This window comes from Neopsephotus bourkii, unplaced genomic scaffold (assembly GCF_033783945.1).
Source record: "Neopsephotus bourkii isolate Nb327-2 ecotype Australia unplaced genomic scaffold, CSIRO-AGI_Nbou_v1 NB_1280, whole genome shotgun sequence".
NCBI lineage: Eukaryota > Metazoa > Chordata > Aves > Psittaciformes > Psittacidae > Neopsephotus > Neopsephotus bourkii.
This window is the reverse complement of record NW_026901765.1, coordinates 36730-55311: the sequence shown is the minus strand read 5'-3', so window position 1 is coordinate 55311 and position 18582 is coordinate 36730. Positions and strand designations below refer to the sequence as shown.

The 18582-nt window shown below is 39.1% G+C and overlaps 1 protein-coding gene across 1 annotated transcript in view; it reads left to right on the top strand.

Annotated features, from left to right (window-relative positions):
* The first annotated feature begins 4554 nt into the window (after positions 1–4554).
* The window catches only part of TOPAZ1 (testis and ovary specific TOPAZ 1), a 36106-nt gene continuing 22078 nt past the window's right edge, over positions 4555–18582 (top strand). Inside the window, exons 1-5 of the mRNA XM_061365304.1 lie at positions 4555–5368; positions 7546–9991; positions 10988–11014; positions 14095–14162; positions 17067–17206. Coding sequence (XP_061221288.1) covers positions 4555–5368; positions 7546–9991; positions 10988–11014; positions 14095–14162; positions 17067–17206 — 3495 coding nt within the window. The remainder of the gene's footprint in view (positions 5369–7545; positions 9992–10987; positions 11015–14094; positions 14163–17066; positions 17207–18582) is intronic.

The window sequence follows — 18582 nt, the reverse complement described above, 5'->3', positions numbered from 1 at the left end:
GTTAAGTACTATCTAGTTAAAGCTATGATATGCTTTATTTAGAGAATTTTAAAACAAATTGAGACTGAATGTGTAGTCTCCAAATTGATTTGTTAATCCTCTACTGCATCTGTATTTTTTTGAATTTCACGTTCCAGCTAGTTAATTTCTTAAACTCCTAGCAGTGGAAGCTTAAAAAAGAGCCATAAATGAAAGGAATTAAAACAGAAAAAGAACTGAACACAATATTTCCCTTGTGGAACCTTAAAAATGATTAGTGCCACTTTCTGTAATGTTCAGACCAGACATGATCTTCTGGCAAGCCAGTCTTCCAGGATAACTGTCAAGCAGACTGATTACCAAAAAACAGGCAAATGGTATAGATGAATTTCAAGCTTTCAAGATCAATGTGAGATGTCCTTACCCCTCCTATTCTTTGACAGAAAATCAAAAAAAAAGGGGAACACAAAATGTGCCAGAGGGAGACACTGATTCCATGCAATCAATAATTTTGATTTTTATGATGTCACAATTCAGCAGTAAATTAGGAATCAGAGGATCTACCAAGAAATGCCAGATGGTTCATTATGAAATACACCAGCTGTCCTTTTTCCTCAAACACCTCATTTTAAACTGGTGAAAAATGAAGTTACTTTAATATACCCTGTACAGCTCTATAATAAAAACAGACACCAAAATAAAGACTGAAATATCGAGCTACTCAATGGATTCAGCTACTCTACCATCCTGATGAAAGTCATCTAATCACTCAGCTATTTCACAAAACAGATCACACATTTCGACTCAGGTACCTCTGCTCTCAACACCATATTGGCTCTTGCTAACAGAGTTCATCGTGTCAAGGTAGACAAGCAGATAAAATAGCCGGTTCACATAAACTGGATCAACACCCATACAGTTCAGCTACCAAGGGCATGAGTTGCATGTATACATTGTACATCAATCCTAACAAGGGCAGACAGCGTGATTCCCATCAGATGCCATTTCAAAGGTGGCTCCCTCATTAAGTGCCTGGGAATGGAAAGCAAAAGAAGTTTTAGAGAGATATATACGAATGGCTTGAGACAAAACTCCTTAGTTCAACAGATTAGCAATACACCTATTTCCAAAACACCTGTATATTTGAATGGAAAGCAGGGGGTAAAGAAATTACTCAAAATCCATTATGTGTACTATCTTTAGGTGCTACCTTTGCAAAACCAAGAGTTCACAACAGTTAATAAATAAACCCTTGGGTTTATAAAAAGATAATTTCTTAGACATACTGGACTAAAACTCTCCCCGTTTTATTTCATTTTTATTAAAGGGATTCATTTGATGTACTTTAAGAATATAACAGACTATGTGTATTCTTCAGAGCTCAGTCTCAGTTATTACAGCACAGCCAAACTCTTTCCACTAAGATTTGTTAGATAACAGATCTATCCCTCAGCCAAGCATGAAGATGTAAGCAGAGCAAAACAAGTGGTGTAGGGGGACATTTTTCACATTGCCTCACAAAAAAAAACCCAATGCAAGTTAATTCTTGTCAGTTTCCTAGCTAAAAAAAGAACACTTAATTCCTATGTGAGTGTACTAGCAAAATCTAAAATACACCCCCGAAAAAAATTTGTACGCTTTGCTCACCTATGTAGCTGGTTTATATGTTTCTGAATTTCAATCCTTCAAAAACTTTTGGAAGGTTACCCAAATGTATCGTTGTTAGATCTGCAGCCACAACTTCTCAACACTAGTATCGTAAACTACATTAGTTGGGGACTAACTGTACATACTCCTTTGAGAGAAGAAAGAAATAAACTCATGGACTTTACATAAATGTATTCCTATGAGTTTCTTTTACCCTCTTGGAAAATGCCAGCCATCTCTGAGTGTACTGGTTATTTGGGGGAAAAAAAAAAAGGGTTTAGGCACCAGGATCCCTTTTTAATTTCAAATACTTCATATCTCATCTTTCTATTACTGTGTTACATGTCTAGGATGAACAAGAAACCAGTGAAACAAAGCAACAGATCAGCAATATAAAGTTTAGATATGGCATTGAAATACAGGGCTTACAAAACTCAAGAGAAACAAGCATTTATCTGTATTTCCAAACAATTTCAAAATAAAATTTAAAAATTTCCATGTTGTATTACTAATTGAAATGTTGGAATGTGAAAATAACTTTTTCTCCCTTAAGCTGTTTATATGATTTTTTAAAGTTCTTTCCACCTTAATAGCCTACAGTTCTAATAAACACTTGACACAGAGTTTCTTTTAAAAATGTCTCTTCTTTCAAGTATTTTTAAAAGACGGTTAAATTGATCCACTTTAAAAGACAATGTTTATACTACCTCTTTTTAGCAGTATTGCAACGTTTTTGACATAATCCACAGGTGCTTCAAAATATCCTTTCTGAGCACTTTTATATGTCTTTAATTAGCATTCATTTCCTGTCTTGGTAACAAAAGACCATGTTACACACTGGAGAACATTATATTTGAACTGGAGGTGGTTAAATTTTGCCAGAGCTGAATGTTTTCTGTTAAACACAGCTTTGCAGAACACTGACAACGATACATGCTGTGCAGTTAACTCCCTTTTATTTGGCACTTTCTGTCTGAAGGACCTAAAGCACATTACTGAGCTGGGGTAGAAACTACCAAAGAAATCTGTATTTTCTGCTTTGCTTAGGTTTAGTTAGCCACTCGGTGACTTTTTTGTTGTACTTAAGCATGTATGTTCAACCTAAGAAGATGGTAAGCAAAAGGAAGTTACTGTCTTCCCAGCCTGCCTGTTGTTCCTCATCTATGGACAGCTTTTGCCAAAAATCCACTGTTTTCTGTGTTTATTTGGACAGCGATGTATTAGCTCTACCTATAGGTGGAGAAATAGAGGTGAAGTGAGTAACATGAGCTGAAGTCACATAATAAGCCAATGTCATTTGGTAGAATATGCCTTTACTCTTCAGCTACTCTTTTACATCACCAATACTGCACTTCTAGAAAGTAGTGACAAAAAAGCTTTATTTCTGTGCATGGGTCTCAAACTAGGGTGCATGAAATGTTAACACCTCCAAGCAGTAAGTCAGGGTGCCATGAATCTGAGTAAGGTACTTCATTCCCTTAAGGACCACCTGTGAACAGAAAGGGACACAGTCATTTGCCAATCACCTGCAATTCTGCTGACTGCATTGCTGGCATTAAAGTATCACTTTATTAAGTTTAATTATCTGTGATTTTCATAGCACTCACCATTTAGATTCAATCTTTGTACAACACTGGTTTTGTAAGCTTACTTTTATGTGTTCACATTATCACTCAGGGGATGGTCCTGAAACTTTGGTGCCCTACCTTTGTGTTGAAACTATCACCACATTTGAAGCCCAAACACCAACTCTGGTTGTTTTCTGACTATACAGTCTAATTAGTTGAGCTACCTTTTTCCTAACTGCAGTCCTCAGAAACTGCCTTATTTGAAATACGAAGTTTACATAGGCCACAGCTATGGAGACAAGTATATCACTCCTCAATATCAGAGAGCCCCTTTAGTGCTCAGGGCAAACGAGGTGATACTGCTTACCTGGTGGATGAAACACGTGAAGAAACTGGACAGCCAGGCAGTCACCGGGGGGGACCCTGGCACCTCAGACCATCCCCTGGGCTCGGGGCTGTGGCCAGGCCTGGTAGCCTCTCGCCCTGCGGCCACTGCAGCACGGGGCTTCGGGCATCAAAGGAGCAGCATGACGGCTTCCCAGCTGCAGGTCGGAAACCACCACCCAGCCTAGCTCTGTGGCCCAGAGGAGCAGCGTCTGCCAACCCCATACGCGGCCGACTCTGGAGAGGAGGTTTCCCCATAAAGGCGGCGTCCTTGACCCCGCCAGAAGACCCGCACAACTAGGCGACCACAGCTTCTGCTCTCCTCCTGACTGTGTTAGCACACTGGACCGCGCCTAATTCTCCTTCCCCGCCCCCCACCCGCCGGGTCAGCCATCCTCCTCACCTTGGCACCTCCCTCTCGAGGCCTCCTTCACGCCGACGTCCTCGCCCACTTCTCGCTCCGCGCCCCTCCGGCTGCACCGCCATTAGCCCCTGCAGCGGGCACCCGCCTCTCCGTTCGAGTGGCGCGTGTGGGCAGGCGCCCGGCGCTGAGACGACGCGTCGAGGGACGGATCCGTGAACGAGGGCCGGGGCGAGGGGAGCGGCGGGGTGGCTTGGGGGTGATTCAGGCGGCTTCTGCGGCGGGAGGCGGCGGGCTGCATGGCACGGGTGGCCGCGGCGCGGCCCTTGGGGCAGGGAAGGTGTGGGGCTGCTTCCTAGTTCCCTCTGCGCGGTGAGGGGCTGCTCCGGGCTGGGGGGGGGGGGCAGTGGGCGATCGGTCGTTGGTGGTAGTGGGCTTGCTTTCGTCAGGAGGCCTGAGCTTGTTTGCTGTCAGGCTGTGACCTCTGAAGCCTTAGCGAGGTTGTACTACTCTCATGGTTGGGCCTCTGCCTGCCTTAGGTGCTGGGGTAGCTGGAGTGCTGCTGGTAAAGGTGCACTGGTGAGTGGATTTTGTTACTGACTTTAGGCACGTAGGATGCCACAGTTAAGGTCGGGGAAGGTGGTAACTGGTAGGGATGTCAAGTTGGCTGATGAGATGGTCACCAGCCCAAGCTCTCTGGGTGCTGGGGTAGAATGTGAGGCAGGGAACATGTTGGCAGTTAAGCAGAGTCATCACCTGGCACCTGAGAGAAAACCTGAGCAGCCCTTACCTTGTTGTCTGCAACCTGCCATGCTCTCCAGCATTCTGTGCGAGCAGTTTGCTCCTCCTGCAGCCATGCAGGAGCAAGGTGAGAGTAGCCAGAGACTCCCAGGTAAAAAAAACAAGCAGATACAATGCAGGAGGATTTCCAGAATCAGCAAGGGTCTAGAGCTGCCAATTTCAGACACTGCTATATGTGAAGATTGGCAGGCAGCAACTGTGGCTGCAGTCACATGCTGGGAAAAGACTGAAAGGAGAAGGACAGAACAAGGTCAGCAGCGATTTTTCTCAGAAACTACTTTGCAAAATAAATTCTTGGCAGTGATTGAAACGAAAGAACAGAGCTCAGAAGAACTAAACCACTCAGCATTCCAGGAGAGTTCAAGGATTTTGGGAGAAGAAGGCAAGTATTCTTTTATGGAAATAAAGTTACAAATCGCATCCTCAGAGGAGGAAATCAAGAGCATAGAGAGACATGGAATTTCCTGTTTGCCAGAACCAGAGATGCTGAAACCCAGAAACAGTACATACAGTACTGAAGTGAAAAGCACTAACTCTGTAATGATACTGAAGATGCAAATCCCATCTCTTGAGAAGGCTCAGGAATCCTTGCCTGAACCAGCAGTTCAGGAAGAGGCAGGCCCAAAAAGTAAGATGGGTATAATAGAATCATAGAATAGTTGTGGTTGGAAAGGACCTTAAGATCATCATTTTCCAGCCCTTCTGCCATGGGCAGGGACACCTCACACTAAACCATATTACCCAAGACTCCATCCAACCTAGCCTTGAACACTGCCATCCAGGAATGGAGCATGCACAACTTCCTTGGGCAACCTGTACCAGCACCTCACCACCCTCACAGTAAAGAACTTCCTCATTATATCTGACCAAAACTTCCCCTGTTTAAGTGTGAACACATTACCTCTTGTCCTGTCATTAGAGTCCCTAATGAAGAGTCCCTCCCCAGCATCCTTGTAGGCCACAAATTCTTTAATTGGATCAAGAAAGTCAGGGGCGCAGGAGAAAGGAAAGAGATGCTTGAGCAAGAAAAGCAGGGCCTTAATGAAACTAAAACTACAAGGGCCCAGAAGGGTAGATGTGCCTTGCTGGAACTGCATATGCAGCGTCCAGAGTGCAAGAGAGGAACAGTGAATCTGGGGGAGATGGACAGAAATGCATTGGTGTCACAGTGGCTACAGGGTTCAGGTGGCCAAGAACAACTAATAACCAGCGGAAAGATGCACAAGCATTGCATGAAAGAAGAGCAGCAGAGCTCAAACCCTCAGGAAGGAGCAGACAGTCTAGTTGAAAGTGATAAGCACTTTTGCCCTGTTGCAGAAGTACAGGTGCAGAATTTGGGTTCCTGGGACAAGGGACTGGAGCTGCAGTAAGACCCTATTAAAAAAGTGAAAAAACAGGAGATAATATTTCTTTTGCTGATGTATCTGCGTGGGACAAAGACATGAGCACAAGAAAGAGTGGCCTGTACTCTTAGTTAAAAACAACTCTTAGTGGATGGCTACTAACTTAGCACAAGAATGCAGATTTACGAGCTAGTGTCTGCTTTACAGTACTGTGAATACCAGTCTTAGGAGAAAACAGAATTTTAGGAAGAGGAAAGATTTTTATTGAAGGAGAAAGGTGGTTCTTTAGCACAAAGGAGAGGAGGCCAGGTATTCTTTCTGGGTGCAGGGGGTGAAAGTGGCATTGGCACCGACAAGTCCCAAGTAAGAAATTTTTATTCTTTTTTCCCCTCAGAAGTGGTCACTTCATGTACACATAGAAGGTCAGGCACAAGCAGGAAAGCAGCCAGTAGTTTCAGCAAAGCCTAAAAAGAAAATAGTTAATTCTTCATTCATCTGTGTATTATCTGATTGGTTTTGAATATGCAGCATGCTGTCTTGTTTTGCTGCTTGCCTTTATAGGTTTTGTTTTCAGAACTTCGTTTTTAGTAGCTATTCTCTGCAAAACCCTGAAAGATGTAGAAAAAAAAGATTGTGTTTTGGTGTTAGAGAGTGTTGTATCAATATGGAACAATTTTTAAAGAATTTTTAAAAGTCACATTTTTTTCAGGATAGTTGTCTGAGAGACATTCTTTTTACTTTCAAAGCGGGTGCATTCAAAAGACAAGTATTTGCTATAGATTATTATTAATATTTTATCTATAAACCATATTCTAAAAAAAACCAAGAGAGAGACATATTACAACTGTATCTTTCTTACTTCGAAAAGTAAGATCTAAAACCCTCAACATTCTACTGGTACATTCTTGAGTCCATTCTCCAGGTGAAACTTTTGGATGTACAGTTTTTTACACCATCTTTATTTTTAAATAAAAGGAGTACTTCATAAAAATGCAAGTCCCACAGTTTTCCTGAATCTTCTTGAACAGACTGATGCATTTGGTTGGACTATATATCTAAAATAAATTACTATATTCTTAGGAACAAGTTTTCCTAATACAGAGAATCTACTGTGTAAACAAAAGATTGTACAGCCAAGTGTGCCAACAGAATCTGCATTTTCTTGCCAGACTTGCTCTAATTTGGTTTCTACCTATGTCTTAAATATACTACTTCCAATGTCTTTTATGACACCTTAAGGTCCTTCTTACATTTGTATCTGAAGACAAAATATAATTTGTTACTGTAAGTCTGCTATTAGTGCTAATTTAAAGTAAATTAGTAAAACTTTACAGAAGTGTTTTAGCTTTATATGGCATGTTCATTAGCAGCCTTGTTCTGTTCTGTATAAAAAAGGTATTGCAATAGGGTATTTTTTTCCCTTAGCATACTCTTTAATGGCATTTCTTTGTTTTTTAATCAGTGAAGGAAGAATGGAAAGCACCTGAGCAAGATTCTGGTACACAGGCTGTGAAGAAGCTTAAGACAAATCAAAACCCATCAGAAGATTCTAAGGAAAAGGAACCTCACTGCTGTGAATCTTCTGCAGTTGCTGCTTTAGGTGGGATCCAAAGCAAGAACTTTCTATGCCATTCTGTAACAAAACAGTCTGGTGTGCAGTATAAAAAAAGGAAACCCAGAACTGATCAAGTCAAATGCTTGCAAAGTTCTAGCGTGACTGCAGGTGAAGAAGTGAGAAGCATATCTGCAAAATGTGATGCTGAACATTGCAGAAAAGCCCTAAACCATTGCAATGGCTTGTTCTGTGCAACAGAAAAGAATCCATTTGTGAGATTAGAGGACTGTAGTTACATCAATACATTTGTGAAGTCTTCAGCTAGTGGAACTACCAGCAGTTACAAATTGAATGGATTCATCCATATAGCCCAGGATAAAGGAAAGCGTGTTTTTCCTGATGGTACTGTAGAACAGAGCACTAGTAGAATGCAAAACAAAGGATCACCCATAAAAGGTGGTTTATTGTTGAATAAAGAAAAATCTCAAAACAGAGAAGAGTGTTTTTCATGCTGTCAGAGCAAAACCAGTAAGTCTTTAAGGGGAAAAAAGTTGAATACTGGTAGAAAGCCTAGGAAAAAGAAGAAAATTGCTGAGAAATCAGCAATGCAGAATATATTCAGAGACACGGCTAATGGCAGTGAGTATGAGTTACAAGCAGAAGCAGCACTTGTCAGGTCAGGTTCCTTTGAAGTCTTGGGACTAAATCATGAAGAAATTACTCTGTCACCTTCATGTGATCATACATCAAATCTTCATGTAGGAAGAAATACTCATGAAGCAAAAAATACATCAGTCTGGAGAAAGAACAGTACCAAATCACTTGCGTTTGAAGATGGCTTTAAGAAGAGATCTGAGTTCTCAGTAACAGCAAAAGAAGAAAATTCAAACAGTGTGGCACATCATTCTGCTGCCTCACGTAGCCTGAAAGTGCTAGCTGATGAGGTCCGTGGTGTTTCTAACAGTCACAAAAGCAAGACAGTTAAAAAATTGAACAAAGTTAAGAAACTGCATCAGATTACCTGTCAAAGAACAGTACCTATGACTGGTAAAAATGTTTGGCCTTTTGAATCTTGTGCCAGGACTTCTGAATGGGTTCATAAAAATCCTGGGTCTAGCTCAGAAGGAAAAAGACTTGTAAGGGCTGCCTTCAAGGAATCCTCTGATCAAAGCAGTGTTGAAACTGTAGGAAGCAATGCTGTGACTAGGAATTTGAGACAGTTGGATTTACCTAAGTCATTGGAAAAAAATAACGAAGAATCTACATGCAAAATAATAGATGCAAATACTGAATGTCTGACTTCACTTGAAACATCAGGATGGTCTCCCATGAATATTGATGAGACTTTGAGAATGAGCAGTGAAAATGTGGAATCCCCCGTTCATACACATAGAAGTGCTGTGACTTTCAGCCATGAAGATGTGCAAGAATTTAAAGCAACCTTGAATTTTACAACAAAGCAAACAAATAAAAAAAAAGGAACTGTAACAAAAAGAAACCTGCCTGTGACAGTCCGGAAAGGTACATCTACACGTGACACACACAGAAAGAACTTGAGCAATAAGACATCAGTAGTGAAAGAGACGTTTTCTGATTTAAAGCTAATGAAGGTATTAAACACAGAAAACCTGACAAAATTCAAAATTCCTTTATGCAGAAACAAACCTGAATCCAGGAAATTGGAATCTCTCCGTTCATTTGAAAGAAAAACCTTTAGTCCACTAGAGCTTTTTGACATTAGCGTTTCAAGAAGGCAGAAGATGGGTGAAGAGACTTTCTTGGTAGATTCTGAGCAGCAGCCTCTTGCTATTGCAAGTGATGCTACATCTATAGCTTCGACAAAAGAAAAAGCAGATGAGATCAGCAGTAAGGGCTTCCAGCATGATGGCCCTAAAAACCTTTCAACCTTGTCTACTCTCTCTGAACATTCTTCTTTATATCCACATCCTTTTCCTGATGGACAGCCAGAGTCACCTGTGCCTGATTTCCATGGTACTGAATGTGTACTAAAATCCAGTTTTCCTGATCATTCGTGGAATGCAGTTGACCACCCTGTTGCATTAGAAATAAATGGTGGTAGCAAATCAAGTAGAAGTCTTTCAGAACACCAAAGTCAAAATATTCCAGATATTCTTGATGCTTACAAGGAAGATATTCTTGTCATTGATGTGATTCAGGATGACCCTGACCTTTTTGGATACAATAATGCAGAGAAGCTTGAACTTGCAGACTGTAAAAATTGTTCTGTGAAGGAGTCCTATGATAGCATCTCCATTAAGGATGAAAAGCAGGATCTTAAGCCTGAGTGGCCTGTTACCTCAGAAAAGAAAGATTCAGTAGATGATCATTTTAGGTATGCATATCATTTTTCTTTACTACAATAATCCTAAATACTTTGTTCTCATATCAGTCTACTTTGGTTGTAGTGGTCAGGCTTCCTTACAGAATTTTTTCAATTTGTTAGTTGAATTTAAATGTCAAAATTTGATTGAGGTATGACAGTATTCTGAATGCAAATAATTTGTTTTTCATAAGAACTAGGATTATATCTGCATTGAAGGAAAATACAGTCCTAAAGAACTGGTTTAGACCAAGTGAAGTGAAACATGGAAGTATAAACAAAACTTAGGAAGAGTAATATTCTTGACTAATAATGTTTTTAAATATCTGACTTGATTTGAGATAGCAGATATCTCTTTGAGAGAATTTTTTTAGTTGTAAGGTGGTAGAATTATTAGCATGCTTTCTAGGTGTCCCTTATTCTTTTGCTGGATCTGTACAAGTAAATGGTTGTCTCTACAGTAGTATTCCATTCTGCCATTCTCCTCTGCGTTTCTTCTACCCCCAGATATGTGAGTATTTTTCAAATCTGTAATGTAGCTTACATGTTATAGATGTTTATGATCCTGACATTAATGACTAGGTAATAAGGTTTTTGGAGGGTTGAGATGATAATAAAAGTCACTGAAGGGGGAAGAGAAGTTTAAAGTAGAAAAACTTTCGTAGAAGAGATAGTAGTCGTTCATGGGACAGAAGAACTCATCAACTGTCTATACTAGTACTCTAAACTGTGATGCTTGTGTTTGATAAATGAGTTTTAAGATCACATTTTTCATCATACAAAGGAAAACAGAGCTTAGATACAAATAATGCAAGATTTTCCTCTGAAGATTTTTTTTTTTTTTAATTGGGAGGGATGTTCTAATTTTCTTCCTGTGCACTTTCTGGTTGGCTTTATCCTTATTTTAAATGATGTTTTAATAATTTTCAACATTATGCCACTGCATTAATTTATTTTCCTCTTTGCTCTCCTTATCCTTTCCCCTCCATTAAACCCATGTGCAAAAAGAAGAAAAAGAAGAAAATCTTCTCTGAGGTACTGGACAGTTTTTTAAACATGAGAATATAAAACTTTCAGTTGTTAATAAAATATTTTTGCAGAATCAAGCTTATGCAAAAACAAGCCTCTGAAGAACGGCAAATCTTCAGTAGGAGCATTAAACTTCTCAAGAAGCAGCTAGGCTCTAGCATAATAAATTTACTAGGATTACTATTAATTTTGTGTACAGTGTATATATTGTGTCCTATATACACTACGTAACAGAATGAGTGTTTGCTGTATATTACCCCAGGGTAATAACGGCTGTTCTGGGATGGCTTCCAACTGGCTGTCTAGACATTGCACAGAATGGAAGATCAGAACTTTCAAGCCCTTTCCACTCTTATCTTGGTTATGGTAGTAAAGTTTGATATTTGTATAGATGCTAACTGAAAATTTTATTGGATCTTGTAAGTACTTTGTAGGGAGGATAAATATTTCCTTCAAGTAGTAATGACACTGCGAGTAACATTATCACAACCTTTAGAGAGATGAAAACTGAACTTGTTTGAAGTCAAATTTCAGCTTTCTTCCTGGATCTGCTGAATTTGCTTGCCACCAGCCAAGGAAAGTAAAAATGCAGACCTCTTATTTCTTAGAATTTCCCCTTAATTTGCTAAAGAAGTAGGCAAAATTGTCTGTTTTTTTCAAATTCCATAATTTAATGCAAAGAACGTTAGATAGTGACTGATCAAAGTTGTTAACAGTCAGGAACATACTAATGAACTGATTATGACAATATTAAAATAAGACAATAAACCTTACTACTGTTTTATCAGGTAGCTTATATGCCTTAATAATAACAGATAATGACCAGTTCATACTGCTATGTTTTTTTTGTTAGTGTTCGCCAGACACAACTGGGACTTCAGCAGTTTTTGCCAAAGTGATTATGCTGGCAGAGTCACACTGACATCATACTACATGTTTTAAAATAAAATACTCTTTCTGTTAATATCCTTTCTAATTATTTTTTTTTTCTTTAGAGTTATTCTAGGCTATTGTGTGTGTTTTCTTGTTTGGCTTCTTATTGTATGCAAAACACTTTGTTACAACATTAGCTTAATAATAGGTTGTAACGATACTTCAACCTGCCCATGTAGAACAGTGAGTCAGAACTGCACTATCATAAACCATGTCTAACTTGTATAAATATTAGTTTATATTCATGTTTTGTTTAACATTTGGTTAATGTTAGCCATTACACTCTAGATGAATGTAATTTGGTGATCTTAGGTAGAAGAGCAATACAAACACTTACTGGTTGCACATGGTGGCTGTTGCTGAATGTTTTCTTTAGCTCTATCAATGCATAGCTTTTGTTATGGTTTCCCTTCAGATTAATGAGAACAGGCAGATGGTGATAGAAAGAACCTGGATCTTTGTTAAAACTGTTTTAGTGCATAAATGCATGAGGATGGATTTCAGTACATCTTCTATACTAATACTTTGATCTGGCATTGGTACAGAGCAGTAGGAACTGTAGTTCTGCTTGCAAGTTATTCTGACAGTATAGCTGGGTTCTAAAAAGGTTTTTAGGATGTGTCAAGTGTTAATGATGAGTTTAATAGCATTTAAGTTGTAACTGCAAGGGAAATGGCTGGTGCCTTAATTTGTAGTGTTCTTCCCACTACAAAAATCTGAGATCTAGCAGCTTGCCAAAATGACAGTTCCTATAATGAAGTAATATTTTTTGTTCAAGTTGCATTGAGAAACCAAAGCACTGAAACTGTGTGAAGGTTGTACCTGCTTGATTCAGCCACTGACAAGTGTTTGGTGGCAATTACTAGCCACTGGAGATGCATAACTATTAGTGTGGATCCACTTTGTTTGAGTTTTGAATTTAAACACCAAGACATGTTTAGCTTTGACTGTGACCTTAAAAGATAGAGGAGTATTTTTAGTTACAAAAATTTAAGGATAATAATTTTTGGCTTCCAAATTTCAGATGAGAGCATGTGTCCATCAAAAGGAGAACATACTGGTCACAACAGTGATTGAGCTCCAAAATTTAAATAACTTCTGTTTCACACTACACAATTAGGAGAATCTGGTAAAGATTTGGAAGTAGCTTTTGACCTGAGTATGAAGATTTCAGTTTCTTGATGCTGTTTAATATTTTCAGTTTTAAGCAGTGTTTATGAAGATGACAGCTTTCTGGAACTGTCTGCACTGCAGCTTTACAAAAAGAAAGTAACATTACAGGCAAAATCACTCAAACTTTGCATTTCACATACAGTGTGGGGGAGAGGGGAAGTAAGCCTACAGAGAGCCTTGCCTGTAATAAATAACCTTCTTGTCTCTGCAAACTTGCTGCAACTTACTCAACTTTGCTTCATAATGTATCTCATAATATTTGTGCCTGAATGTTTGCATAGTTCCAAGTTACACATACTGGGGAACTTCTTCATTTCCACTAGGTTGTTGCAAATTTTCATTGTTCCATTTTACCAGGCAGCTTGCTGTCATTACACTTGTTGTCATTTAGCAGGGGTAAGCTTCCAAGATCTGTAGTGATGATGATGTTTTATATATTCTACATGTAATATTTTTCTATGTATTTTTATCTCTAGAGCTTTTCTGAGGAGAAATAACTTACCTTTTTTCCAACTTATCTTTAAAATAGGTGAAGTCTATTTCTATGAACAAATGTGTTTGTTATTCTATTTGAGGTTCATTGTTATGCAAACTGTCTTGAATATAATATTAACATAAATCACATTTTGTAGAAATGATGAATTGGCTCATTAGCACAGTATTTCTGTAATTTGCTCTACAGAGATTTCCCTTCTTGGTATTTTAGACAAAGGCGAAATGCAGTAATGAGCTTTTACTGACAGTTTTTGAGATTTGAAATGTCTTGGTGTTAGTTAACTCGTTTAGGTGTGTATTTGTAGGGATGGCTGTAAGAAAGCCGAAAGAGAGTGTGAAGAACTGTCTTATGACAGTGTGCTGAATGTAAGGATTCTGTCCATAGCTAAAAGTATTACTGACTACTTTAATTTTACGTAACTTGTTAGATTAATATTGCCTTTGTGCAAGATAGAAATCTCAAGTACCCTTTTTTTCCAAAACAGACACATTACCATACAGGAATCTGGAATGTCAGATGATACTGAAATTTCCTGTGATTGGGTGCTAAAAGGTAAGAGTTTTTGGAGATTTCTGAATGCATAGTCAAGAGAAGATAGTAACCACAAAGGTGTTCAGTAACAAAACCAGGGCTTTCTGCTTTCCACATAAAATGAGAATTTGTCATTTCAGTAATACCTTTTTATTGTGACAGTGTTTTGTTTCTTAATGCATATAAAGCGGATTTCTTGAAATGGTGCAAACTTGAGTCTTACAGGGAACGTGTGCTTCTCTTTAGTACTTGTGTGTTGATAGTACTGGGTTTTGGTTGTTTTTTTGATAGTAAGAGTGAGTACTATGATGGTTCTTTGAAGGCTGACTCACAATCTCACTTTGTTCTTCTCTTAATTAGCAGACAGAATTTTAAAATAGGGTTTTTTTTCCAGGTTGTAATTTTGTTTTTTGCAGATGCTATGCCCATTCTTCTGACAGAGTCCAGTTTTTGAAGGATGCTTTTTTTAGAGAAGGATACTTGAGTTGTTTATTTTTTTTTCTTCCTATTTTAAGCAGAACAGTCCAAGTAGGCAGCATCTGAGTGTGATTTGTTTTGTTTTCTACAGCTTGCATACAGGCCTACTATGCAAAGTATGTCTGATGTGGAAGTTTCCCTTAGATAGGTTGAAGGAACAGGAGAATAAAACTAACACACTGGAGAAGGCACAGTGTGCTGATGCTGGTTTTGAAGGTTCTTGGTGTTCCCCTTTCTGGTGTCAGTTTGTCAGCTTGCTGTTAGTTTAACACTCAGCCATTATGTATTGTTTTTGTTGCAGGCTTGAAAAGTCTCTGCAACAGTATGTCTTGTGCTAGTTTTTATATTAATGTGTTCATGTAGAAAGAAATACTTTTCATGTAGAAAGAGTGAATGGTTTGGGGAGACATAGCCTCCTGGAGAAAAAGGAGTGAATAGTAACTATTTGGGGAAAGTTTCAGGCTTCAGTGATAAGAAGGCAAAATAAAAGGTAATGAGAATGTAATTGTTCAGACACCAAGAAACAGACTCAAGTTCCCTGAGGATGAGTAGGGAGGAAGTACACAGTTACGCCTCTGGCCATGTAAGGAGCCAGAGGGACCTGTGCCATGGCATCTGCAGTACTGAGGAGATTGAAAACAGACCTGGCAACAAGTCCTGTACTATTTAATAACTTCTGCATTTTCTCAGACGGTTGTTTTGCTTCATGTTCTAATGAAGTTCAAGGCTAAAAGCCTTTGGGTCTTTTTGTGGTGCTTAAAGAAAAAGATTTAAGTATGTCCTTCTTCGCAGATCTGAGAAACTAACATCATACTCTTAGATTAACAGTGCACGCAGTAGCTTATGTTTGATACATGACTTTTTTAAAAGACTGCACAGAACAAAATAAAGGTGCTTGGTTTTGGTAGTTACCCACAATTTATGTATTTATTTAGAAATATGTAAATACATAGGAATGTATAGACATTACTGCTTTCATGTCTTGTATTACGTAGTCAGGCCATGGCTTCTTGTCTCACGGGATTCACAGTCTGAGAAGAGCAACAGTTACCACAGTTAATGTATTCTGGATGACATCAATACTCTTCATCTGTTAACGTTGTCTTCAAGCAGATGTGCCTTGCATTGCTGGTTATACAGAGAACAGTGACTATTAAGATAAAAGCCCTTCCAGTAATAATCTGATTCTTCCTGTATGTGGACAGTGTGGTGCAGTTGAAATTTATTCATGTGATACAATGAAATAGTGAATTTTTTCTCTATGCAGAGCTCTTCCATTGCACATACACAGTTGCTTCAGAAAGCTGCAGTTACTTTCTGTTCGTTTCCTGTGGTGTCTGCAAAAGGTGCTGAAATTTCATGACGCTGAATTCTCATTGTGTTTACTATATTACAGGAATTTTGAGTTTCTGAATTTAGTTCATAGGATCACAGAATGGGTTGGGTTGGGAGGGACCTTCAGGATCATCCAGTTCCAACTCCCTGACAGAGGCAGGGGCACCTCCCACTAGGCCAGATTGCTCCAAGCCCTGTCCAACCTAGCCTTGAACACTGCTAGGGATGGGGCATCCACAGCCTCTCTGGGCAACCTATGCCAGTGCCTCACCACCATCACAGTAAAGAATTTCTTTCTAATACCTAATGTAAATCTCTCCTCTTTCAGTTTAAAGCCATTCCCCCTTGTCCTGCCACTACATGTCCCTCCAAAAAGTCCCTCTCCAGATTTCTTGTAGGCCCCCTTTAGGTATTGGAAGACTGATAAAAAGTCTCATATGAGATATATGAGCCTTCTCATCTCTAGGCTGAACAAGCCCATCTCTCTCAGCCTGTCTCCATAGCAGAGGTGCTCCAGCCTGTCTCCATAGCAGAGGGCTGGAGCACCTCTGGGTGCTCCCCAGATAGGGAAGCCCAGATGGACTCCAGCCCATCTTTCTGGCCTCCTCTGGGTCTGCTCCGACAGCTCTATGTCCCTCTTGCGTTGGGTGCCCCAGAACTACACAAGGTACTCCAGCTGGGGTTTCATGAGAGCAGAGGGGGAGAATCCCTTCCCTTGACCTGCTGGACACAGGGCTTCATCATGTCATTGCAATAAACTTACACCCTTCTGCAGCAAAGGCTCTTTATTTGCTTTGAGAATTACCATATGTATCTTTGGCTGTGTTTTAATAACAAAGCTTAACCGAATTTGTTTCTAAAATACTGAAATAAATATTATATAAATAAACCTGTTCTACAGCTTGGATAGAATTTTAATTACAGGTTCCATTTCATATATATTTGAAAGCATTTGTGCTTTAAGGGTGAAATAATTTTACAAATAAATCTCACATTCAGGAAGTCCTAGGATTTCTTAAATCTCATTAGTATTAAGGCTTTTTCATATTTAGGAAGTAGAAGCTTTGTTGTCTTGTAGCTTGGGAAAGACAAAATGCGTTTATACATTTTCAGCTAAAGACACTAAAATCCACAACTCATCCAGAGGAAGCAGTCCTCTTGGGAGTGTTACAGGAGTTACTGAAAGCTGTCTTGAAGACGGGCAATCAAGAGAATTAGATGAACTTCTGAAGAGTTTTGACATGGACGAAAAGGTACTGAGAAATCATGTTTTCTGTTGCTAAGTAGTTTAGGAAATGATGGTCCATGTGGTTGGATAATTTTAATTACTGATGTTGGTTTATCAACAATTTTTTTGATTTCCTGTAAAAAAAGAATATGGTGTTTCACAGGTTACTGTGCTATTGACAATGTAAGTTTTGCTTGACAGAATTTGGGTGTTTTTATATTGTTACTAATAACCCATTTTCAAATTTGAAACACAACAAGATAGTTATATCAATTATTGCAGCAACTCTGTATTACCAGTTATATGAAAATTACTGTTCCAGAGAATACCTAAGAGTACTACTGTGCATATGTGACTTTTTTTACGTAACATAACTAGTTTTAAAAGTTGGTGTTAAATGTTTCTCACCACACTGTCTCAGAAGGATGGCATGTTATTGGAAAGCTGGGGAGCTCCACAGCCGTCATACATCCGAGGAGGATTGTTCTGTGGTTCATTACTTGGGCAGAAAGGCCATTACATTATCATATTGACTACCTGGTAGTTCAGAGGGAACATTAAACCATTTTCATGCTCAATGACTTTATCTGACCTTTCTACTCTCTCTTGTCTTCCTTTCTGTAGATGGTAAGTCTAGGTCTTTTAAGACTTGAAGTTTTATGCTATTTATTATTATAATGGATTGAAATTTACAGCTTGCTGCTACTCAGACATAGTTGCTGATAGCATTTACTGCTTTCCACTACTTCAAGAGTGGATAATGGTTTTAACTGAATAAGTTAAACTGTAAAAGCCACATGGCTAAAACCTGGTAAGTAATGGATAAGGTAATCAAACAGTAGGGAATCTGTATCCCTGGCAAAATCGTTATTGAAAAGCAGAGTAGAAACATTTCCTTCAGCAAATGGAACTGGGGCTGCTGACATCTCGTTCACAAAGTGAATTTTGTTCCCCGACCTCTTAGGGAGGGTAAAAGGGTCTCTCGAATAGGTTACTGGAGTAACTAAGTGGAGTAACTAACTCCAGTTACTGGAGTAAGTATAGTACTTATTGCAGGACTGCCAGGTCAGTCACTGGGGCTACCATAGAGTTGTGGCTTTGTAAAATCAGTGTCGTAATGCTTTCTTTTCTGTGCTGTGTTGGGCAAAGGTAAATAAGTAAAACTAATATTACCCAAACCCCAAACTTTACCCAATTTAAGCCACAAAATATTAATACAGGCCTAAATCTATTCCTGTATGTGGACAGAAAACTAGGTTTGCGGATGTGAAGAGGGAGTGCAGTGGCAGAACACTTGTTGCAACTATTCTGCTGTTTGGGGTCATTCATGGGGCAGGTGATGTTTTTTTTCCAGTTCACGATACTTTGAGAAGGACAAAAGCTTAACCACTTAACCGTAGA